The sequence below is a fragment of the Carcharhinus amblyrhynchos genome, chromosome 10 (genome assembly GCF_965287045.1).
Source record: "Carcharhinus amblyrhynchos chromosome 10, sCarAmb.v2.hapA, whole genome shotgun sequence".
Lineage (NCBI taxonomy): Eukaryota > Metazoa > Chordata > Chondrichthyes > Carcharhiniformes > Carcharhinidae > Carcharhinus > Carcharhinus amblyrhynchos.
Window position 1 is genome coordinate 67,468,450 of NC_137333.1, and position 26,822 is coordinate 67,495,271.

Here is a 26,822-nt window from a genome sequence, read left to right on the forward strand (position 1 = left end):
ACATGGGGTTAGTTTCCATATGTACATTGGATGATACCCAACTGTACCTCACCACCAACATTCATGAACCCTCCAATGTCTCAAAACTGTCAGGTTGCTTTAACAACTTCCAGAACTGGATGAACAGAAATTCCTACCAACTAAGTTTCTGGAAGACAGAAGCCATTGTCTTCAGTCCCCAATACAAACTCTGTTCCATGCATCATTGGCAACTGTCTTAAGTTGAAAGAGACCATTTGAATACTTGGTATTATATTTAGCCCCCATGAGGAACTTCCTAGCACATCCTTGCTATCACTAAAACTATTTATTTCCACTCTTGGAACATCACCTGAGTCCAACTTGCCTCAGCTTAACTGCTGCTGAAACCATCAACCAAGCAGTTCTTACTTCTAACCTTAGCTATTGCAATGCACTCCTGGCCAGCCTCCTTACCTATACTACCTTCGACATATTTGAGATCAATCAAATCTCTGCTGCCCGTGTACTAACGTGCACTAACTTCCGCTCAACTACCTCTCCTGTGGTCGTTGATCTACATTTGCTCCCAGTTAACCTTGGTTGTTTTTAGGGAGGGATAAGGCTTTTATGGTCTTATCACTCCCTAACTCTGTGATCTCCTCTAACTTTTCAGCTCCTGAGAGCAATACTGACTTCTTGATGGTGCCTGACTTTAACAGCTGAACCATTGATTGTCGTCTTCAACAGTCTAGACCCTAATCCAGCTGGAATTCTATCCCTATATTTCTCTTCATCTCTTGATCTTTTTCCTCTTTTTAATACATTTCTTAAAACCTAGTAGCCTTCAGACCAATGCTTCCTTATATGGCTCAGTGTGACATTTTGTTTGATAATGCTTGTAAAGCATCTTGGGATGGTTTATTTAACTATAGGTGTTACATGAATGCATGTTGTTCTCGTATGGGGCAGGACATCTACAGGAATGTTATCAAGACCAGAGGTTTTGGTGTTTTTTGTCCGCTTGACAGCAGTTACCAATTTGTCAAGTGTGGGAACATTGTCCAGCTCACTTCTGATTGTATGTTCTGAGAGGTTCTTCGGTAGGTACATGTCCACTATGGAGTTTTCATTGAGTAGTTCTACTGAGTGCTCTTTGCAGCAGATGTCAATACTGTCCATCTTTGAAGGGAGTCTTGTCATCTTTGGATCTTACCAGGGTTACCAGAGGGACCTGGGTGTGCAAGTCCACAGATCCTTGAAGATGGCAGCACAGGTGGAGAAGGTGGTGAAGAAGGCATATGGCATGCTTGCCGGTACAGGACGGGGTATAGAGTATAAAAATTGGCGTCTGATTGTACAGCTGTATAGAACGTTGGTTCGGCCACATTTGGAGTACTGCGTCCAGTTCTGGTCGCTACACTACCAGAAGGACGTGAAGGCTTTGGAGAAAGTGCAGAGAAGGTTTACCAGGATGTTGCCTGGTATGGTGGGTCTTAGTTATGAGGAGAGATTGGGTAAACTGGGGTCGTTCTCCCTGGAAAGACAGAGAATGAGGGGAGACCTAATAGAGGTGTATAAAATTATGAGGGTTATGGATAGGGTGAACAGTGGGAAGCGTTTTCCCAGGTCAGAGGTGACAAACACGAGGGGTCACAGGTTAAAGGTGAGGGGGGCAAGGTTTAACTCAGATATCAGAGGGACGTATTTTACACAGAGGGTGGTGGGGGCCTGGAATGCACTGCCAAGCAGGGTGGTGGAGGCGGATACGCTGGGATCGTTTAAGACTTACCTGGATAGTCACATGAGCAGACTGGGAATGGAGGGGTACAAAAGAATGGTCTAGTTGGACCAATGAGCGGCGCAGGCTTGGGGGGCTGAAGGGCCCGTTTCCTGTGCTGTACTGTTCTTTGGTTAAGGGCCCACAAATTTCTTTGACTGCCCCGAACGTGGTGTCTGTGTTACGCATGTAAACGAACAGTTGAATAATTCCTCAGCCCTCTCTGTCCATCTATTTTCTTCAAATTGTATAGTCTTTCAGTTTCAGTTTTGGCTGTCTGGTAGGCAAGATTCTTTTCTGTAGAGGTTGTTACTAGATATGGAGTGCTACCTTTTCACAATCAATGGATTTGCATATTTCCGTATCATTCTCATCAAACCAGGTGTCTTTTAGCAGTGTGCCCAAGGATTTATTGGCATGTATGAGTGATGATGGACTTCAAAGTTTGCCAGTCATCTTGGACATTGTTGGTTGTATCTTCTGTTTCTGTAGTCTCTGGCTGATTTGTTCTTTCAATTCCTTGATTTTGGTGTCGTTTGACAGGCCTGAAACCTTGAGATTTCTCCATATGTGTCATGGCTGTCAATTCATTTTAGGGGCTACCTCAAATGCCAGTAACAAGCAAATGAGTCAGTCAGTGGTCTGCCCATTTGTCAGCTGTAACCTGATCCTGACAATCACATAGTGTAATCAGTACCAGTGCTTCGATCTTGGATATCTTGAAATGTTTTCTTGCCAGAAAAGGATGTTAGTGATCACAAGGTCACGTTTAGTGCACCGTTGGAATTGGATTTTCCCGGTCCATACTTTGCAATGGTGTCTGGCCAAAGGCACGGTTGTTCCCTCATTCTGGCAGTGAAATCACTAAGAAGTACAATCTTTGACTGCGATGGTACAGCTGCATCTATACTGGAATAAGAGATTTATTTACTTTGTACTTGGAGTGCAAAGTAGGTGCGTAAGTACTGAAGAGAGCCACAGATTAATTGCCTTTCAGATTGAGTGTTATAATGTGGGCTTGTGGAGTCTCTTCATCAGGTAGTTTAGATGGCAAAGCTGACTCCATGAATTCTGCATTTTGTTTCACTATTTCCCTTCCCAGAAGTATAGCTATCTCAAGGTTCTTTGATTTGTCCCTCATCTTTTCTACAGATTGCATTGAGGCTGTCAATATTTAGATGTTGATGTTCACAGAATACTATAACTGTTCATCTCTCATGCCATTGAGTTATGCATTAATATCTTGATAATTCAAAATCCAATTGTAATAGTTTATTTTTGTGCGTCTCAACCACTGATGGATGATCCTGCTGAATGTGATTTTGCAGGCAAGTTTGGCATGAGGCAGGCCATTTTTTGGAGAACTTTACTAACCCCTTCCTCTCATTAAGTGAGCAGAGCTAATCCTAGAGGGCTGCTCAGGCAAGCACCAAACAACCTTACTGCCTCAATTAAGAGTGGAGCAGGGTCAATATATTTTTTTTTGAAGGCTCATTGAGATTTTCCTCAAGGGCTATTCTTGATTTTGATCCTGATCAGTCACATAGTAACATTATCTCCTATATTTGTGTTGACATAATGGGTATTTGAATGCAGACAGAAGCAGAATTAGAAGAATTTCATCAATAGCCTCAATAAATGCTCCATTAAACATAAAGCACACAACACAAACAAACCATTGATGCCCTAGTCACCACTATTTAAATTGGCAAAAGAAAACAATAGGCATAAGATAGCCTCAAAAGCTTTTCTCAAAATATCTGGCACACACTTCTATACACAAACCATCACCCTAAACATGCCAGATGTATATTGGTGATGTAACAGCACTTTCATCATATGGATACAAAACTGTAAGATTTTAACCAGGCAATTACTATTCTTTTTACTGAATCCGACATAAATTGAATAATTGATCTAGCATTGATTGCTGTTTGCAGAACTTCCAAACTTCTACCACCTTTTGTGTGTATATGTTTCCTAAAAGAGCAAATAATAAATTTTCAAAATAAGTTTGTAGAGAAATGGGGAAGTGGAACAATTTGGTATAGATTAGGGCCACTCCTTTGAGGTACCTGACACATGTTCAAGATATTCAGTCTCATCTAAAGCAACAGAAAGAATTTCAGAAGAACACATTCTTCATTTATATTAGTGGAATATCAGGGCACATGCATCTGTCTCCAAGGTTGATCATGACCTTAGACTAGAAAGAAGTAAGCTTGATTTCAGCTTTGCCAGTTGGATATATTCATGATCTGTGCAGACAAAAGTTGATATTCCTCTGGGCTGCTGGAAAAATCACCAAAACCCAACTTGAAGAAACAATCAAATGAAGCCAAACAAACATCTTCTCCTCCTTTAATATTTGCTTTCCTACCTGGTTCAACTTAACTCTTTCTAACAAAAGACTTCCTCACAGTTCCTAGTAATCATGATCCTGCCTGTCACTAATAGCTAATTGCCAAAGGGCTTGAGGAAATGCGACATTCTTAGAAGGAATTGCGTGTGGTGTTTCTTGAGAGAGGCAGGTCCTACACTGTTTTAACAAGATGCTGCCTGGTTATAATAATGAGGCAAGCCCACTAATACAGGATAAGACCCTGCTACAACCTTTTATTCTCCCCTTCTCAGCCATCAGCTTATCCACTGTTGAAAGGTTTTGTTGTGGTAGGACTTATTCAATGGAAGCCCTTGCCCACGTTGCTGTAAAGTAGGTTCACGAGGGCTTGGAGAGTTACCATCTTCTCCCTCATCTCACCTTAAACACTCTTCCACTACAGACTACATGTCTGGAGAAAGTCCTGCTTATTTTGCAGCTAGCTTCCATGTCTGGAAGTTGTTCACAGACATCGTTGGTAGTGGTGGAATTGATAGGGAATTGAGACCGACTCCTTCACTATTACAGAAAACTTTCCATCAAATTGTACTTTTCCATCACTTGCCGTGACGACTGCAATTTAAAATAATTTAGGCTGAGCACTTACTAAGGAAAGATTTTAGCCTGGATTTTGGGGTCAGCAACGGTACTCGCAATGCAATAAAGTGAATGGCAAACTACAACTTCAGAATTTTCATTTTAATCTCTACTTGCAATAAATCCAGATTCAGAGCGATAATGATTGAATGCTGACATCATCTGAAGAACTCTTCAAATTCCAGGCATTTATTTTGTCTCCTCTCATTGCAAGCAACTTAATCACAAGTGAGGTAGCGACTTATCGGTAGTTACAAGACAATGCAATAACATTCCAACGTATTAAAGCAAAAGAGACAATGGATTAATGCTGATGATCCTTTGTGTGGCTGGGTCTTTTCAGGTAGAGTTAAGAAATATTACAGGGATTTCTTCTCTTTGTAAACTGATCCTGATAGATGCTTGGAATCAGGCTGTCTCCCACCTCATAAGGGGAGGAAAAAAATCTTGAACTACATCACGGACAATCTGTCCTGGTCCCTCCAAGCTGATGCTATAGTTAAGAAAATCCACCAACGCCTCTATCTTCTCAGGAGGCTAAGGAAATTTCACATATCTGCTGCGACTCTCACCAACATCTACCCACCATAGAAAGCTTTCTTTCTGGTTGTATCAGAGCTTGGTATGGCTCCTGCTCTGTCCAGGACCGCATGAAACTACAAAGAGTTATGAATGTCACCCAATCCATCACACGAAGCAGCCTCCCATCCATTGACTCTGTCTACACCTCCCGCTGCCTCAGAAAAGCAACCAGCACAATCAAAGACCCCATCTACCACTGACATTCTCTCTTCCACCTTTTTCCATTGGGAAAAAGATACAAAAGCCTGAGGTCACATATCAACCGACCGAAGAATATCAACAGACTTTTGAAGGGACTTACCTACAACCTAGCTATGACTGTAAACTACATTCTGCACTCTTGCCTTTCCTTTGCTATGTATGCTTTGTCTGTATAGCTCAAGAAGCAATACTTTTCACTGTGTACTAATACGTGACAATAATAAATCAAAACATTTGCAATTTCATTTTCTTCATTGGAGATTCTGAAGCTAAAGAGTGACAAAGGCAAGCAATTAGACATGAAAAAGCATAATGATTTCTTTATTAAGCATAAATATATTTTTAAAAATACATGTTGCTATTACATGTTTATAGATCCAAAACAAATTTCAAAATAAAATCTATATTTGGAATCACATGTACAAAATAGCATTTTAGACAATTTTAGTATTTTTCAATTATCACACACCAATTCCCTTGATCATAATAACTTTGCAAGATCCTAATGTTAGATATGCTTCTACATATGTTTTCTAATTCTCCATCAGAGAAAACATGATAGTAGCGATGGAAAACTGCAAGTTCATTGGGCCCAGTAGGTGGCAGTGATGAGACACTATTAGCTTTAATTCCAGCTTTCAAATGCCAAGGAACAAGCAGGTCTTGTGACTCAAAGGCAGTTCTATTTGTGTGAACAGGCAGCCTTGCACTGTTTTGTTTATTTACAGTGTCTTTATTAAAATCTGCCAACTGATTGAAACAAGCTAAATCCACTTTATTGGTTTCTTGATCTTCATCCACTTCTGGCATTGTGGTGCAATTTTCTTGGGTTTTGATTGTTTTTTCGTGTTTTTCCATGAGATATTTCGATTTTACTTTGTTACGTTCCTGCTCCATTGCCCAAACATAAATAAGTCCCTTGCCTCCTGGTCGTAGAAGTCTCACAATCTCTTTGATGGCTGACAGCCTCCTTGCCTATGATTTTAAAAAAACTGTTTTAAGTTTACAAGTTTATTTATTAGTATCATAAGGAGGCTTACATTAACACTGCAATGAAGTTAGTGTGAAAATTCCCTAGTCGCCACACTCCGGCTCCTGTTTGGGTACACTGAGAATTTAACATGAATAATGAACCTAACCAGCGTGTCTTTTGGACTGTGGGAGGAAACTGGAGCACCTGGAGAAAACCCCCACAAACACAGGGAGAACATGCACAGACAATGATGCAAGCCAGGAATTAAACACAGGTCACTGGTGCTGAGGCAGCAGTGCTAACCAATGTGCTACCATGCCACCTATATGAATCAAGATCCAGTGCAAAATGGAGCAACATATTTTACAGATACTGTAGTAATTATAGCTTACAATGGAACATGATGTGGGCAACTGCTCAAATACATTTATTTGCATACAACTCCATTTAGAACCCATCATACAATGTACCACTCAGTGAAAGGTATCGTAGATGTTACAAAAGTAACACGTGATAAAAAGGTTATGTTTTAAAATGTTTTCATTAAAGTGAAATAGATTGCGTTGAGTTGATAGTGAGATCATACTAATTCTGCCTAGAGAGAGGCGCATGTGACTTGATTATCATGGGGTAAAAGGCCCATGCTGAACACTATAGAAAATCAATTCAACTGTATCATGACTGATCTTCTACCTCAATTACATTTCCTGCACTATCCCCATATTCCTTCATATCTTTAATAACTAGAAATCTATTCATGTCTATCCTGAACATACTCAATGACTGTACCTTCAAAGCCCTCTGGGCCAGAAAATTCCAAAAATTCAGTTCCCTCCAAGTGAGAAGATTCTTCCTCATTTTGATCCTAATTGGGTTGCCTCTTACTCTTAACTGTGTCCCCTGGTTCTAGACCTCCCAGCCAGGGTAAACATTCTTCCTGTATCTATCCTGTTGAACCTGTAAGATTTTTTCACGTTTCAATGAGATCATCTCTCATTCTTCTAAACATTAGAGACTACAGACCCAGCTCTCTTCATAGAACAGTTGTGCCATCGCAGGAAACAGGCTGGTGGACCCTTGTACCACTACCTTTATGGCAAGTAGACCCTTCCATGGGTAAGGAGACCAAAACTGTACACAATACTCCAGGTGCGATCACACTAAAGCTCGATGTAACAGCAGCAACACCATTTTACTCCTGTACTCAAATCCTCTTACGAAAAAAGTCAACATACCATCTAACTAATTGCTTATGGCACATGTATATTGGCTTTCAATGACTCATGAACAAGGACACCCAGGCCCCTTTGGACATCAACACTTTTCACTCTCTCCCGCTTTAAGAAATAATCTGCATTTCAATTTTTTTTTTACCAGAGTAGATAATTTCACATTTCACTCCATTTGCCATGTTCTTGCCCACTCACTGAGCCTGTCAAAATCCTCTTGAAGCCTCTTTGCATCCTCATCACAACTCGTCATCAGCAAACCTGGGAATAGTATATTTGTTTCCCACATCTAAATCATTGCTATAGATTATGAGTAGCTGGGACCAAGCACTGATTCTTGCGGTACCTGACAGGTCACAGCTTGCCAGCTGAAGGAGGACCTGTTTAATTCTACTCTGCTTTCTGTCCGGTAACCAAACCTCAATCAATGTCATTATCCCCAATCCCACGTGTTCGGATTTTGATAATTAACCTCGTGTGGAACCTTCTCAAAAGCCTTCTAAAAATCCAAATATGGATTCCCCTTTATCTATTCTGCAAATTACTTCCTCAAAAACGCCAATAGATTTATCAAACATAATTTTCTCGCATAAGTCCCTGTTGACTTTGTCCAATCTTGCCATTAATTTCGCATTGTTCAGTTATCACATCCTATATAATACGTTCTAGCATTTTCCCGACTATTGATGTCAGATGCGTAGTTCCCAATTTTTTCTCTCCCCCGTTTCTTATATAGAGGAGTTACATTTGCTACCTTCCAAGTGAGTCACCTGATGAAGGAGCAGCGCTCCAAAACCTCATGATTCCAAATGAACCTGTTGGACTTCAACCTGGTGTTGAGACTTTGTACCATGTAGACTTCAGAGGACCAGAGTGAAGAGGCAAAACAGAAATTAGAGTTTCAAGAAACAGGAAGTGATTAGAAATAAGCATGGAGCCAAGATGAGAGTGGCAGTTGGAATGTTTGGTGGGTGAACACTTGAGAGCAATGGTGGCTATTCCGAACTCAAGAGGAACATTGAATAGCGAATGCGGGTCAGTTACCATCTCAGGAAGCAATCGGTCAGTGGTGAGCCTCTTGGACGAGACAAGCTGAAATGTAATTAAGGGAAAATGGGAAAGCTGCTGCAGAACAATGAGTTTTAAAGAGCATGGGGTTTTTATAAGAGTGGCATCAGTCTATTCAAAAATTGGCACAAGCCTGTTTATAGTATTTTCTTCCTCCACCATCATTGGCATTGATCAGTGGGTTGCTATCATTAACCCTTTCCCAAATTGATCTTTCAACAGCAAACATAGATTATGCAATTTATCTCTCAACTCTCGCTAGGATAGGCTGGCTTTCATTGAATCCATTGAAATACAGTTTGGCCCATCAGTTCTGCACTGACTCTCCAAAAGAGCATCTTACCGAGGCCCACACCCCCCCAACCCCATGCATTTACCAATGCTCATCCACCTAACCTACACATCTTTGGACACCAAGGAGCAATTTAGCATGGTCAATCCACCCAACCTGCACATCTTTGGAGTGTGGGAGGAAACTGTAGTACCCGGAGGAAACCCACGCAGACATGGGAGAATGTGCAAACTCCACACAGTCATCCAAGACTGGAAATGAACCCAGGTCCCTAACACTGTGATACGGCAGTGCTAACCACTGTGCCGCCCAATAATCTCTTTAGTAATAGGTAAACTGAAAAAGGTAAAATTCTTTTGTGCAAAAATAATGCCTTTTTAGCTTCATATGAACAATTTCTTACAAATATTGTGATTATTCAGCAAAGTTATAATGCCATGTGAATCTATCACGTATTAATTCCAATTGGAACAGAAAACAGATGAGGTGATTTTATCTTACTTAGTTATCATATAAAGAAAAACTGACGGTATTACTTTACCAAATATTTACTGGTTCAAATTAAGAAAATACAAAACAAAATATGGAACATATTGCAATTCTCTGTAAATTCCCAAAGAAAAGTTTTAATTTACCTCAGTTGAAAAGTGATGAACAACTGCTATGGATATACAGGCATCACAAACACCACTCCTCAGGGGCACAAGTAAACCATCACAGATGAAGACCTCAAAGTTCCTCTCTCTGCAAATATGAGCAAGGTTTTTGCTGTGATCACAACCCACCTGTCAAATGAAAGCAAGAGAAACTGCGGCAATGGAACTTGTTAAAAATATGAATTACGGAATCTCATCGACAAGTTGCTATTTATTAGTTTCAACTTAGTAAACTAAGTATTGAGTTCTGATGAAAGGTTTCAACCAGAAGAATTTACTTTGTTTCTTTCTCCACACATGCTGCCAGATCTGCTGAGTATTTCTGGCATTTTCTATTTTATTTCAACTTTTCAGCATCTGCAGTATTTTGCTTTTACATTTATTAGGTGATCTGACATTCAGATTAAAGCTTCTGAGAGAATATTAAACACATAAATAAGATTTTACACCACTTGTGTCATGGGTTAGGTTGGTTGACGGGAATAGGGCCTGGGTGGGATTGTTACTGGTACAGGCTCAATGGGTCAAATGGCCTCCTTTGCATGTAGGGATTCTACATGCAAAGACAACTTATGGCTATTGGACACTTCAAATAAGTAGGTTTGACAGCAAATTTCACCATAATTTAAGAGGAATAAGAAAAATGTTTACCAACAAGGGAAAATAAAAGAATCTGGGGGGAAATGGGTTATAGGTGAGTGCATTAGTACTAGCACAGAGGACAGAGCAGAATAGTGACCTTTGGGATATTTTCTATCATTGTGTAATTTTTTAAATTTAATTTGAGTTCAAGAAGTAATTTAAAAATGTAGGTGTTTCAGAGATTAGAATTATAGACCATCAGAGATGCCCAAACACCAATACCACTGCCCTTGTAAAATTTGAAAAGTTTGATTTTTTGCTTTAAAGCTACTCTTAGTAATCAATGCTGAATGCAATTACTGCTATAATTTAAAAATTCAAACGTTAAACAGCCATTTTGTATCTGGCAATTAAGAAACATATTTACCATGAATAAGTCCTTGTTCACACCTAGGTATTTGCCATTTCCACAACCAACATCAACCACAAAAGCTCCAGCTGGCAGTGCTTTCAGGAATTTGGTCACCTTCGGCCATGGGGTGTGTCTGGTACTGCTGAAGTGGCCAGCAATCTCATCATAGACATCATGCACATACTTGTGTTCAAGCTTTGATGCATCTCCATCACTGCTTGGGACTGATGGTGGGGGATCACTGCATTTGCGGAAACTCTGACTATCACAGACTTCTGGGTAACCTGCAGACAAGAGTTGAACATAGTTTTTCTAATTCAAGTTGAATATATTTAAATATCCGGATTTATAACTAAAAGAAAATTACACACTTAAAACATTTGTACATTTCAGGTAACACAAAAATAACTTCTGAATCATCATAATCTGTGGTTAAACAGAATTTCCCTATCATTTGAAGGGTGTTTTTCTGGCTGGAAATCTGTGCCTAGTGGTGTTCTGCAGGGATCTGTACTGGGACCTCTGCTGTTTGTCATAGATATAAATGACTTGGATGAAAACGTAGATTGCTGGGTTAGTAAGTATGCAGATGACACAAAGATAGGTAGAGTTGTGGATAGTGCAAAAGGTTGGTATAAAAACTAATTAGCAATCCTGTGGCACTATTTACTCCATGTTTGATTAAAAAAAGTTAGTCTTTGAGCCAGGGTTCCAGTCTGGGATCTTGCCATCTAGTTATAACACTAACTGGGATCATAACAAGGCTTACATAAGGAGACACTCGGATCAAATCACCCAGCCAAATTCAGGAAATGGTGCACAGCACAGGAAGGGCTCAGAAAAAAGAACACTTACCACAATTACAGGGCAATGTTCTGACTTTTCGAAAGGTAAAACTTGTCCGTGTTCCTCTTTTGTTTAAGGTCAAATTACTGATGTCACCAGTGATGGTTCCAGTCTTTTGTGTCTCTGGAGAAGACACCACATCCAATTTCCTAGGTGTAATTCTGTTGAGTGCAAAAAGATGACAATTGTCTATGCTGATGACAGTAATTAATTTGTCACTATACCAAAACTGACAGCAACTTCAGGAGTCCTTGCATGCACAAGATAACATAGAAATCCAGAAATTGTCATCAGTGATTCTGCACTTGTCCAGAAGGATGATTTGTGGTCCTCCAAAATACAATTCCCAAGCAATCAATTAAAATTTCCACTTCGTCTATTACTCTTATTGTAAAAATTCTTTAAAAAGCTACTCCATTAGTAACCACTTCTAACAATGGTGTAAGTTCATAGTTGCTATTAAACAGTGTCAGTGGCCTTGAAAAGCTGATGTTAATTTATCAAATTTTTCTATTATAATAAAAACAATTCACATTTTCTTTTAAAGTTTAATTATGACATCTTACTTTGTACCTCAATCTATTTATTTTATCTAAACATTCATTAAGTGATGATAATCAGTGCTTTTTACTTCCTGTTTTGCGGCCTATATGGATACTTCACTGTGATTGTTGCTATTCTGATATCGCTACTGCTGGGACACCTGGACATCTAAACTGTTGTTATGAAAGAAAACAATCTATGCCACAGAGGGCACTTAATTTTTGTTGGCATCTTTGAGATCAGCAGTAAACACTATGCCTATTGCTTAGTTCAGGTATCATTAGCACTTCGCAATTACAAGATGCAACTGCCAAGATAAGCACATCATAGCCAGTACTGAAATTGTAAATAAGGTTAAAATTCATCAATAAGGAAGTTTCAAGAAGGTCAGGGTTAACTTTGTGAAATAGATGTTTAAATGATAAAGGTACAGACATCAGCTTTGCTTCTGAAAACGGTGGATGGATCAAGCAGGGTTTAGCACATAAATGTGTTATTGAAGATTCCCATTCTCAAATTTTATACTATAGTACATACATACTGTTGGTGGGTGACGTAAACTGCTCAACAACTTCAGCAATGAATGGGAATATCCAACTGTAATTTGATGAAGGAGTGCTAATGTTTATGGCCTATTGTTCAAACATCCCCAACTTACCACAACTTCCATTCTCATAAATTACCATTCAATGGTGTAACCATCATTGAATCTCCCACTGTCAACATCCTTGGGGTTACCATTGACCAGAAACTTAACTGGACTCACCACAGAAACACAGTTGCTACAACAGCAGCTCAGAAGCTAGGAATACTGTGGTAACTAACTCACATCCTCACTCTCCAGAGCCTATCCACAATCTACAAGGCACAAGTCAGGAGTGTAATGGAAACTCCCACTTGTGTGGATGGGTGCAGCTTCAACAACACTCAAGAAGCTTGACGCCATCCAGGACAAAGCAACCAGCTTGACTGGCACCACATCTACAAACATTCAATCCCTTCACCACCAACGCTCAGCAGCAGTGTGTACTATCTACAAGATACACTGCAGCAATTCACCAAAGGTCCTTAAACAGTACCTTCTAAACCCACAACCATTTCATCTAGAAGGACAAGGGCAGCAGATAAATGGGAACACCACCATCTGCAAGTTCCCCTCCAAGCCGCTCACCATCCTGACTTGGAAATATATTGCCATTCCTTCAGTCGCTGGGTTAAAATCCTGAAGTTCCCGCTGTAACAGCATTGTGGGTCAACCCACAGAACATGGACTGCAGCGATTCAAGAAGGCAGCTCACCACCACTTGAGAAATGGGACGGGCAATAAATGCTGGCCAGCCAGTGACATCCATGTCCCACGAATGAATAAAGAATACTAAATAGAATTAACCTGATGATGATGGTGTTGAAACTAGCACTTGATCTGGATTAAAGTGAGGGAGAGTTGCGCAGCGTTAGTCTCACTCCGTCCTCCCAATTCCCATCTAGATCCAGAGGCAAGACAAGAGTCAAGATGGCTGGAGGTGGGACTAGGCGCAGTGGATGACCAGGATGTCTTCTGTGTCTTGTCCTGCTCTTCGCGTTCCACGATGCTTGCAGAGACCACCTTCTTGACCATTGGACCTTCCATTGAGCGGAAGAGACCAATACGCGGGACTCTGTCTTCACATGCTGGGATAGACATCTCCCTATCTCACCAAGGGTTGAGACCCGTCGGCTACCCTCACCTGGTTTAGCCAGCTTGTCGAGGCCATTGCCCAGGGTGTGGCCGCTGTCGCACGCAAACAGCTACGGGGAGCCACAGGTGAGAGCTGAGTGCCAGGTGGGGACAAAGGGTGGACAAACTGCCCTGAAAGGACGCGACATGTTCCCCCACCAAAGGTATTACCCCTCCCTGACACCCCATACACGCCATAGAATTAACCACACAATTAAAAAAATGGCGAGTGCCATGCTTACACAATTGCTGCAGTTTCATTACTTCCAGTTGTGTGTGCGACATGAAAGAACATAAATATTCGTAGATCCTTTCCTTTTAAAAACTGGGCTATTGCCTAATTAAAAAAAAGACTCCACTAAAAACAGCATTTCTCTTTTCAAATGCTTGATGTATCAAATTGAGCATTTTTTTCAAATTCAGTTTTTTAAATTAAAAGCACTAACTTTATACGTGGATACAGAAGGATCTAGATAGGCTGGGCGAATGGGCCAGGAAATGGCAAATGGAATTTAATGTTGGCAAGTGCGAGGTACTCCACTTTGGTAGGAATAATGGTAGGAAGGATTATTACTTACTTGGGGAAAAACTGCAGCAGGCGGCGGTGCAGAGGGACCTTGGGGTCCTTGTGCATGAGTCGCAAAAACCCAGCTTGCAGGTGCAGCAGGTGGTCAGGAAGGCGAATGGGATGCTGGCCTTCATAGCAAGGGGGATTGAATATAAAAGTAGGGAGGTCTTGCTGCGGCTGTATAGGGCATTGGTGAGGCCGCAGCTGGAGTACTGTGTGCAGTTTTGGGCGCCGTACCTACGCAAGGATATTTTGGCCTTGGAGGGAGTGCAGAGGAGGTTTACTAGGCTGATGCCGGAGTTGAGGGGGTTGAGCTATGAGGAGAGGCTGAATAAACTAGGCTTGTACTCGTTAGAGTTTAGAAGAATGAGGGGAGATCTCATTGAGACGTATAAGATGATGAATGGGATGGATAGGATAGAGGTGGAGAGACTCTTCCCGCTCAGAAAGGATAGTAGGACTAGGGGGCACAGCCTCAAGATAAAAGGGGGGCGCGGTTTAGAATGGAGTTGAGGAGGAACTTCTTCATTCAAAGGGTGGTGAATCTCTGGAATTCTCTGCCCGTTGAAGTGGTGGAGGCTGCCTCGCTAAATATTTTTAAGACGCGGATTGATGGGTTTTTGATAAGAGAGGGGATTAAGGGTTATGGGGAGAGGGCGGGAATGTGGAACTGAGCCACGACAGATCAGCCATGATCTTATTGAATGGCGGGGCAGGCTCGAAGGGCTAGATGGCCTACTCCTGCTCCTATTTCTTATGTACATTCTACACAACAGAGGTGAAACACTAGAGTTGGCTACCAGGATACAGTCAGCAGCACAACACAAGTAGACGATAATAAGACAGGCAGTTAAAAACTATATCAACAGTGTTTTCATAGTTTCTTAAAAAAACTCGTTATTAAGAATGCAAAAAGTAGATAATTTAATTGCTCTTACCAATTTGTTTTTCCAATTTATGCAAGCTTTGCCATTTATCTAATCTGTACATTACTCACCCATGACTCCAAAGGTATCTGGATTCTCCAGACATTACCAGCAGACTACGACGGGGCAACATCACTGCAACATGAAGGCCATTTGGATGCTTGAAATCCATCACTGTCTACAGATTTGAAAAAAAACTCTTAAAATTTAAATGGAGATAAACTAAGATATGAATTAAAAATTGGCAAGCTAAAATCCTCTGCTGTCACAATGTGGAAAAGTACAAAATAAAGTTACTTCGTTTTACAACAATTAATTTCCAACGTAAGAAATGATAGCAATGGGATGTTCCTACGTGTGTCTGCCTGACTTGTCTTTCTCATCCCAAGGGTTGGCCGAACTATGAACAATCTTTCTCCACTGTCCCATAGAGAGACCAGTCCATATTGATATTATCCATTCCATCTAGGGTCCTCCTTGTGTATTTTCTCCAGGTGTTTTTGCTTTCATTACCTCTTTTTCCAAACATGCCTCACCTGTTTGCATCACCTATCTGAAATATGTGTGTTTCCTTAAATCACCCACTCATCTGTCTACTTGACCATCCATGACACATGTAATATCTGAGTCCTTGCATTTCAAGTGGTTAGTTGAGTGTCATCACTCTTCCAGCTTTCACAGCCATAATTTGACACCAGCAACCCAAGGGTTTTCAGAAGTGTTTTCGTTATAATTGAGATGTTGTGACAACTCCATACTTTTAAGTGAATTCACAATACTGTGACCCTCCTTCATCTAGTCTGAAATTATTTGATAAACTGCATCTTGCGTAACGAGTGACTCAAGATGGCAGAAGCTATCAACCTGTTCAACTACACTTCGTTAATCAAAATTTTGCAGATCCTTCCACCCACCTTTGTTACGTCAATATTGATAAAAAGATTATGTTTCAGATTAACTTGATCAAGATAATGCATTAATTCTTGAAGATCCTCCACTGTGATAATGAGCAGAATACTGTCATCAGCATATTGAGGATTCGAAACTCACTGTCCACTAACTGATATCCCACCTTTGTATCCATCAAGTGTCTCTCTCATAACAATATTGTGTGGCTAGCTCTCTTCGAAATTATTCCCACTTTCAATGCAATAAATGAGAATAAAAATCCTATGTTAAAATAAGTATTTATTAAAACTAGTAACAAACAGCTGATCATGGAGAACAAGTTCTGCAGACTAACACGAAATACCTTCTACCAATGCGCAAGAAATAGTTGCTGGAGATTGTTCTTGCAAACTATAAAGCAATCCAATTACTTTAAAGGAAAGACTACACAGGAATAAATTATTGAAAACTTAAAACTCTCCTTAAATGCCTGGGGCAATTTTGAAGTTGTTACCAAAACTGGGGCAAAGTCTGTGCAAGGATTGCTTCACCCAGCTACACTGTATCAAGAGGCGGTCCCAAACAATTGCCACCAGCGAGTTGTATATACCAAGCAATAAACTGTCCCTCTATCTCCATGATCCAGTTGGCAATCAAAATGTAACTTCTAAAATATACTGTTAAGTGGAATCATTATTCTCACTGACATGGAAACTTTTGGTGAATTGAGGAATGAAGGAGATTTTAAAATAAACAGTGCTGGACAACAGCAGTTAAAATAAATGCTTAGATCTCCTGGGAGATGAAGTCACCTAATAAAATTGCCAAAAGAATTCAAGTTGCCTTATCAGATTATTCTGTTTCATTTTGTGTGAATTGCCTCTTTGGCAACGACTGGACTATCAAACTAAACCGCAACATTTCTTTTCAAATTTTCAGTGAAATCAAGTAGTTGTTTCACATAATAGATTATGAAAAAGGACAACAATGTGAATTAATAATTGAACCCAATCTATCCAATTAGGAAGGCATAATTGGACAACTACAGGGGGAAGATTTACATCTTGCTATAACATGTAGAAATGTAGTGACATCCTTCTTACATAGTATCTCAAAAATAGGTGTCAGATACATGCTACTTTCCAAATCTGCTATATCGTTGTGTTGAGGCATCAAGAGATCTGATACCACAAAGGAAAAGATATCTCCACATAAACATCAACCAGCAACTGAAGTTCAGAGACCCAAATTATTATTATAATTAATTTTTATAATATTTCAGTAGGCATTCAGGACAGGCTGCCCTGAAAAATTTTACGTCCTTTAAATGTGAAGTATTGAATTATACTAAATCAGCAGGAGGATGTAACAAACGCATTGTATGAATTCTGCAAGAGTTGGACAGAGCAACAAATATTTTTAAAGGCTTTATAGCAAAACGAGCTAAAGCTTCGCTGAGCATTATAAAACAAAATTTGACACCAAATCATGCAAGGACATCATAGATCATGTGACCAAAATTTGGCTAAAGAGGTAGGTTTTAAAGAGTATCTTAAAGGAGAGAGGCAGAGAAATATAGGGAAGGAATTTTAAAGTTTAAAGTCCAGGCAGCTGAACACAGAGCCACCAAGAGCAGAGCAATAAAAATTGTTGTACAGAATACAGGAACTGTATAAGCTACAAGATCTCAAAGAGTTGTCGTCTTTGAGGAAATTACAGAAGTAGAATAGGGTGAAGCTGTGAAGAGGTTTAAAAACATAGATAAGAATTCTAAAACCGTAGCATTGCTGGACTAAGCTACCAACGTGCACATGAACATACAAAACAGGAGCAGAGGTAGCCAATTCAGTCCCTCGAGCCTGCTCCGTCATTCAATTAGATCATGGTTGATCCGTTTGTGTTTTGAATTCCACATTCCCATCTCCCCAGGATAACCTTTGATTCCCTTGCCAAAAAGGATTTTTTCCACCTCCGTCTTCAAAATATTCAATGACCCTGTCTCCACTGACTTCTGAGGCAGAGGGTTCCAACTCTCTCGCTCAACCCTTAAGAGAAAAGAAATCTTCTCATCTCTGTCTTAAAAGGGTGACCCCTAATTTTAAATAATGCCTCCTAGTTCTAGACTAGCCCAGAAGAGTCCACCTTATCAAGGCTGTTCAGGATAATAATTCAGTCAAGCCATCCTTCACTTTTCTCAACTGCAATGGAAATAAGCTCAGTCTGTTCAACATTTTCTTATAGAGCAGTCTGCTAATTCAAGGTATCGATCGAGCAAACCATCTCTAACTCGCTTCCAGTTCATTTACATCGTTGCTTAAATAGAGACCAAAACTGAATTTGAGGTATGGTCTCACTAATGCCCTGTGTAATTGAAGCATGATGTGGGTATGCCGGCGTTGGACTGGCATAAACACAGTAAAAAGTCTGACAACACCAGGTTTTAGTCCAACCTATTTATTTGATAATATTCTCACAAGCTTTCGAGGGGTTACCCTCTTCGTCAGGTGAATGGAGAGTTCTGGCCTCAGACAGAGCATATAAAGCACAGACAGTTTAGAGATTACTGATTAAAATGCGAATCCTTACACCTAACCTGCTGTTCAAGACCTGAAGTGGCTGACAATGTGAGTGGTAGGAGCACTGATCACAGTTTAAAGAGATGTGTATTGTCTCCAGACAGTACAGTAAGTGAGGTTTTGCAAACCCAGGCAAGTCACGGGGGTTACAGATAGTGCGACATGAACCCAAGATCCCTGTTGAGACCGTCCTCATGTGTGCGGAACTTGGCTATCAGTCTCTGCTCAGCGACTCTGCGCTGTCGTGTGTTGTGAAGGCCGCCTTGGAGAATGCTTACCCGAAGGTCAGAGGCTGAATGCCCGTGACCACTGAAGTGTTCGCCAACAGGAAGGGAACAGTCTTGCCTGGTGACTGTCGAGCGATGTTCATTCATCCGTTGTCGTAGCGTCTGCATGGTCTCCCCAATGTACCATGCTTCGGGACATCCTTTCTTGCAACGTATCAGGTAGACAATGTTGGCCGAGTTGCAAGAGTATTTACCATGTACCTGGTGGATGGTATTCTCACGTGTGATGATGGTATCCATGTCGATGATCCGGCATGTCTTGCAGAGGTTGCTGTGACAGGGTTGTGTGGTATTGTGGTCACTGTTCTCCTGAAGGCTGGGTAGTTTGCTGCGAACAATGGTCTGTTTGAGGTTGTGTGGTTGTCTGAAAGCAAGAAGTGGGGGTGTGGGGATGGCCCTGGCGAGATGTTCGTCTTCATCAATGATATGTTGAAGACTCCGGAGAAGATGTCAACGACCAGTTTTTCATCCAGACACATGGAACAGCCATGGGGACCAAATTTGCGCCTCAATATGCCAACATCTTCATGCACAGGTTCGAACAAGACTTCTTCACTGCACAAAATCTTCAACCGATGCTGTACACTAGATACATCGATGACATTTTCTTCCTCTGGACTCATGGTGAACAATCACTGAAACAACTATATGATGATATCAACAAATTCCACCCCACCATCAGACTCACCATGGACTATTCCCCAGAATCAGTTGCATTCTTGGACACACGCATCTCCATTAAGGACGGTCACCTCAGCACCTCACTGTACCGCAAGCCCACAGACAATCTCACAATGCTCCACCTCTCCAGTTTCCACCCTAAACATGTTAAAGAAGCCATTCCCTATGGACAAGCCCTCCGTATACACAGGATTTGCTCAGATGAGGAGGATCGTGACAGACACCTCCAGACCCTGAAAGATGCCCTCGTAAGAACAGGATACAGTGCTCGACTCATAGATCGGCAGTTTCGATGCGCCACAGCGAAAAACCGCACCGATCTCCTCAGAAGACAAACACGGGACACAGTGGACAGAGTTCCCTTCGTCGTCCAGTACTTCCCCGGAGCGGAGAAGCTACGACATCTTCTCCGGAGTCTTCAACATATCATTGATGAAGACGAACATCTCGCCAGGGCCATCCCCACACCCCCACTTCTTGCTTTCAGACAACCACACAACCTCAAACAGACCATTGTTCGCAGCAAACTACCCAGCCTTCAGGAGAACAGTGACCACAATACCACACAACCCTGTCACAGCAACCTCTGCAAGACATGCCGGATCATCGACATGGATACCATCATCACACGTGAGAATACCATCCACCAGGTACATGGTAAATACTCTTGCAACTCGGCCAACATTGTCTACCTGATACGTTGCAAGAAAGGATGTCCCGAAGCATGGTACATTGGGGAGACCATGCAGACGCTACGACAACGGATGAATGAACATCGCTCGACAGTCACCAGGCAAGACTGTTCCCTTCCTGTTGGCGAACACTTCAGTGGTCACGGGCATTCAGCCTCTGACCTTCGGGTAAGCATTCTCCAAGGCGGCCTTCACAACACACGACAGCGCAGAGTCGCTGAGCAGAGACTGATAGCCAAGTTCCGCACACATGAGGACGGTCTCAACAGGGATCTTGGGTTCATGTCGCACTATCTGTAACCCCCGTGACTTGCCTGGGTTTGCAAAACCTCACTTACTGTACTGTCTGGAGACAATACACATCTCTTTAAACTGTGATCAGTGCTCCTACCACTCACATTGTCAGCCACTTCAGGTCTTGAACAGCAGGTTAGGTGTAAGGATTCGCATTTTAATCAGTAATCTCTAAACTGTCTGTGCTTTATATGCTCTGTCTGAGGCCAGAACTCTCCATTCACCTGACGAAGAGGGTAACCCCTCGAAAGCTTGTGAGAATATTATCAAATAAATAGGTTGGACTAAAACCTGGTGTTGTCAGACTTTTTACTAATTGAAGCATAACATCTTTACTTTTATGTTCAGTTCCTCCCTTTAAAGATAATATTTAATTAGCCTTCTTGATTATGTGCTGCACTTGCATACTAACCTTTTGAGACTTGTACACTGGAACAGCTTAATCCCTCAGCACCCTGCACTTCAGCAGCCGTTCTCTATTTAATTAATAGTCTTGTTTATTCTTCCTGCCAAACTGAACAACTTCACATTTTCTAACATTTTACACCATCTGCCACATTTTTACCCACTCACTCAACCTAACTACATTTGTCTGCAACCTCATGTCCTCTTCACAACATATTTTCCGACCTGAGAACATAAGAAATAGGAGCAGGAGTAGGCCATCTAGCCCTTCGAGCCTGCCCCGCCATTCAATAAGATCATGGCTGATCTGAAGTGGATCAGTTCCACTTTCCCACTTTCTCCCCATAACCCTTAATTCCCTTGTCTATCAGAAACCTATCTACCCATGACTTAAATATATTCAGCGAGGTAGCCTCCACCACTTCAACGGGCAGAGAATTCCAGAGATTCACCACCCTTTGAGTGAAGAAGTTCCTCCTCAACTCCAATCTAAACTGCACCCCCCCCCCCCCCACCCCCCGCTTATTTTGAGGCTGTGCCCTCTAGTCCTGCTATCCTTTCTAAGCAGGAAGAATCTCTCTACCTCTACCCTATCTATCCCCTTCATTATCTTATAAGATCCCCCCTCATCCTTCTAAACTCCAACGAGTACAGACCCAGTCTATTCAGTCTCTCTTCATAGTCCAACCCCCTCATCTCCGGTATCAGCCTGGTGAACCACCTCTGCACTCCCTCCAAGGCCAATATATCCTTGCGCAAGTGCGGCGACTAAAACTGCACACAGTACTCCAGTTGCGGCCTCACCAGTGCCCTGTACAGTTGCAGCAAGACCTCCCTGCTTTTATATAATATCCCCCTCGCTATAAAGGCCAACATTCCATTCGCCTTCTTGATCACCTGCTGCACCTGCAGACTGGGTTTTTGCAATTCATGTACAAGGATCCCCAGGTCCCTCTGCACCGTAGCATGCTGCAGCTTTTCGCCTTTTAAATAATAATCCCTCCTACTATTATTCCTGCCAAAGTGGATAACCTCACACTTGCTAACATTATACTACATCTGCCAGGTCCTCGCCCACTCGCTCAGCCTATCCAGATCTTTCTGCAGACTTTCCACACCCTCCACGCAATTTGCTTTACCACTCATCTTCGTGTCATCAGCAAATTTCGTTACCCTACACTCAGCCCCCTCCTCCAGATCATCTATATAAATGGTAAACAGTTGAGGCCCCAGCATCGATCCCTGCAGCACTCCACTGGTCACCAACTGCCAACCAGAATAGCACCCATTGATTCCAACTCTCTGCTTCCTATTAGACAACCAGTCCTCTATCCACACTAACACAAATAGCGCACCCTAACCTTTTGTGAGGCACCTTATCAAATGTCTTTTGGAAATCTAAAAGCACCACATCCACCGGTTCCCCTCTGTCTACCGCACTAGTCACATCCTCATAGAAATCCAATAAATTTGTTAAACACGACTTCCCCTTAACGAATCCGTGCTGCGTCTGCTCGATCAAACCATTCTATTCTAGGTGCCTCGCTATTTCTTCTTTGATGACGGATTCTAGCATTTTTCCAACTACAGGCATTAAACTAACAAGCCTATAATTCCCTGCCTTTTGTCTGCTACCTTTTTTAAACAGCGGCATAACATTAGCCGTTTTTCAATCTTCCGACACTTCGCCGGAGACCAGCAAATTTTGATAAATAATTACTAAGGCATCCGCTATCAGCTCTGCCATTTCCTTCAGAACCCTGGGATGCATTCCATCTGGTCCCGGGGACTTCCTACCTTAAGTCCCGTTAGTCTATCAAGCACTACTTCTCTAGTGACAGTAATCGCATTAAGGCCCTCATCTCCTACCATCCTTCTACCTTTAATATCCGGCAAACTATTTGTGTCCTCCTCCGTGAAGACCGAGGCAAAAAACTTATTTAAAGCCTCAGCCATTTCCTCATCGCCCACCACTAAATCCCCCCTCTCGTCCTCCAAGGGTCCAACATTCACTCTAGCCTGTCTCTTTTTCTTAATATATTTGTAAAAACTTTTACTGTCTTTTTTTATATTTAGAGCTAGTTTAGCTTCGTACTCTATCTTTCCTTTCTTTATCACCTTCTTAGTCATTCTTTGTTGATTTTTAAATCTTTCCCAATCTTCTAATCGCCCACTATTTTTAGCCGCTCTGAACGCATCAGCTTTTAATTTAATACTCTCCTTTATTTCCTTACATAACCATGGCCGATTATCCCTTCTCCTACAGTCCTTCTTTACCATCGGAATATATTTCTGCTGAGTACCGAAAAAGATTTCCTTAAAAATCCTCCACTGTTCCTCAGCCATCCTACCAACCAATCTGCGCCCCCAATGTACATCTGCCAATTCTGTTCTCATCCTATCATACTCCCCTCTGTTCAAACAGAGGACACAGGTTTGGGACCCGACTTACTTATCCTCCTTCTGCATCAGAAATTCAACCATACTATGATCACTCGTCCCAAGAGGGTCCCTCACAAGAAGATCCCTAATTCTACCTGCCTCATTACATAGCAATCTTTATATCATCTGCAAATATTGTTACCATGCCTTCACTTCCATCATCTAATTCATTGATATAAATTGTAAAAGGTAGAGGTTCTAAAGCAGACCCCTGCAAGACTCCACTCATCAAATTCTGCCAATCAGAAAAAGACCCATTTATGCATACTCTGTATTTTTGCTGGCCAGCCACACTGAAATGTCACCCCCATCACCCCCCTCAAACCATGAATTTTTGTTTTCCACAATAACCTTTGATGTGGCATCTTATCAAATGTAGATAAGTGAGTACAGATGCAATACGTGAACAGGACTTGGTAAGAGTTGGCTTTGTATAATTCATGGGGATATAAAAGTGCACTGAACATAATGTTGGACTGTACTTCTTGAAGAAACGACTCAACGGTACGGTTGATTTAATCCAGGGGAACAATAATTTGTGCGATGCTAGAAGCTGAAAAACAAGCAGCTGAGCCAACATAAGTGCAGCCACCCATGGTGATCACTAACTGCAGTCAAAAGGAATGAAGCTTTCTGCTTCCCAAAGAGAACAGAGGGGGATTGCTATCAGAGAAAACTGTCCTTGTGACAGTTGTTTCCATTAACTCAGTGATGTGTAAAGGGACAGCATTTTTCCAGCAAAGCAATCAGGAAAACCCAACAGCTTTCAGCCAACCTGAACTAGAATAGGTTTGATTCATAGGTTTCATATTAAGCAAAACATCATAACATGATGAGGACTAAATCAGTAAGTCTATACTGCTACAACAAGGTTTGCTGGTCAGATAAAGAGGTTTGAAATAAATCCAGGTTAAGGAACCAGAAGTCTTCTAAAAAAAATCCTGGTACCACTGATGTATCAGTAAGAATTATTAAAGGTAGGAGAAGACATTCTATCTGCTGGACACTAAGATTCAATAGTGGAGGTTCCTCATTAATTATAATAAGAACATGTCCCTTCATCAATACAATTTTTTTTTACTGGAACAAAATTAAAGCACCTGACAAACTTAAACTGTGAATACTATACGGGACAAACCAGACATCAGGTTGGAATGGTACCAACAGATTAAATGAACTTGTTTTTAGTTTTATAACTGCTATGGAAAGCTTTGATGTGCTATGGCCATGTGACATGCATCCCAACATCTGAGAGTTTCTATAATTAACGGTAAAGATAATCTGTTCATTGCCCCTCATCACTGCAAAAAAATTTAAATGTCACAGTTGACAATCACCACAGATCTGAAGGTTTGCATTCTTACTCCCCAGGTGCGCAAAGTCTTATGTCAATTTGACAGGAAGGAAAGGAAATTTAGTGTTTTTTTTCATTGCTGCCAAGGTGCATTAGTGATAATTAGTGAGGTCTGAAGTTATCTAATATTAATATAACCCAAAACAGAATTTTATTCACAACACTTTTTTTTAAACAATGGGGATTATTTTAACTCTAAAAAACAGATGGTTTGGATTGGGTGACACATTAAAAAAAAATCTAAAACCCAACCCAACGTCTCTCCAACCCACCTATTCCAGTTTTAGTAGTAACAGGAGAGGGACGTTGACAACTGATCGGTTGGTCATTTGAGAATTATAATGTCATTGCATGCTGCAGAATTAACTACCATTTTAAATTTAACCCTGGCCAGCCTGCTTCCAGATCTTGTGTACCTGCTGGCTAAAGGAAGGGGATTGGAGGGATTATGAATCCAGCACTTGAACTGCTGGATCCAGCACTTGCCTGATCTGCCCCATGCTGAGGCCCTTTTGATATCCGCCTTCAGTAATCTTTCTAATTCCCCTCAGAGCCCCTCATTTCTGCTCCCTTTTCGCCCAAGGCCTTCAACCTTTCTCTCCCTCCTCTCCACTGTCCGACTGCAGCCTGGTGCCAAAGGCCTATTCTGCAGACAGCCAAGCAAAATCAGCAGGACTTGAAAGAAACCCATTCTTTCAGATGTCCCATCCTCAAAATATACTCCTACTCTGTCCCTGCCTATGCCAATATTGAGGCTAATGGCCTCCTTTCAGTCCCAGTCTAACTTCTGAAATCCCAACTCTTGATGGAGTAACAGTCACATTCACAGAGAATATTCACCCAATAGACAGAAACACTCGATTGAGGCAGAGGATATTTTTTGATTATTCTTGGGATGAGGGTGTCAGTGGCAAGGCCACCATTTATTAAAGTGCAGATAACACATCATTAGAGACACAGGAAAAAGATACATTTATAAGATCAGAGCAGGAATAGACCATCGGGCCCACTCTACCATTCAATAAGATCAGATCTGATTGTGGCCTTAACTCCACTTTCTGCATGTCGCCTATAATCCCTGATTCTCTTGTGGGTCGGAAATCCATTTAATTCAGCCTTGAGTATATTCCTGCACAAGAGGATTCATGTTCTTAAAATGAAAGTACACCGTCTAGAGAAGGAAATCATCAGCTGTCACCTCAAAAGGAGGGAACAGGAGATAGTGAAACTGGTAAGCAAGCCAACAGCAGCTTTATTGAAATTCTTCTACACACTGCCCCATGGAAAATGGTGGAAAATTAATCACAAACTGGTGACTAGAGGAAAATACTTACTACCATCACTAAACGCAGTTTTAACCGGATTAATGTTAAACAATTATTATTAATATTTACTAAAATTCCTTTCCCTTTTTACTGCATCCAATGGTGGGATGTCAAGGCCAACATTTGTGGCTCATCCCCAATTGCCCTAGAGAGCAATTAAGAGTCAACTGCATTGCTGTGGAGCCGCCGGCAAGTCGTACTGAGTAAGCTTAAAGGATATTAGTAAACCTGTATAATTCATTGTCACCACACTGATTCTAGATTTTGAAAAAAAAATTCAATTTAAATTCCACCAGCTACCATGAACCCACATCCCCAAAGAATTAGCCTGGGCCTCGGGATTACTAGTTCAGTGACACTGCCATTGCATCACCATCTCCCCTCCCTAAAAGACAATAAATTGAATACTGTCAATTAATGAACAAAGTATAGACATACACATCCTGGTGCCACAGTCAAAATAGAAAACTGTCCAATTTTTAATTTTAATTCACCAAACCATCAAACAAGGGAAAAATAAAATCAATAAAACTACCCACCACAGTGAATCAATCTACTATCTGACAGA

General features: G+C 41.3%; 1 protein-coding gene across 2 annotated transcripts in view; it reads right to left on the bottom strand.

The window, feature by feature from the left end:
- Positions 1-5,842: 5,842 nt before the first annotated feature.
- Positions 5,843-26,822, bottom strand: part of alkbh8 (alkB homolog 8, tRNA methyltransferase) — a 50,309-nt gene continuing 29,329 nt past the window's right edge. For both annotated transcript variants that reach the window (XM_080197236.1, XM_080197235.1), the window contains 5 exons: positions 15,382-15,488; positions 11,566-11,717; positions 10,726-10,994; positions 9,696-9,845; positions 5,843-6,473 (listed from right to left, as the gene is read on the bottom strand). In XM_080197236.1, coding sequence (XP_080053362.1) covers positions 5,943-6,473; positions 9,696-9,845; positions 10,726-10,994; positions 11,566-11,717; positions 15,382-15,488 — 1,209 coding nt within the window. In that variant the 3' untranslated portion in view covers positions 5,843-5,942. The remainder of the gene's footprint in view (positions 6,474-9,695; positions 9,846-10,725; positions 10,995-11,565; positions 11,718-15,381; positions 15,489-26,822) is intronic.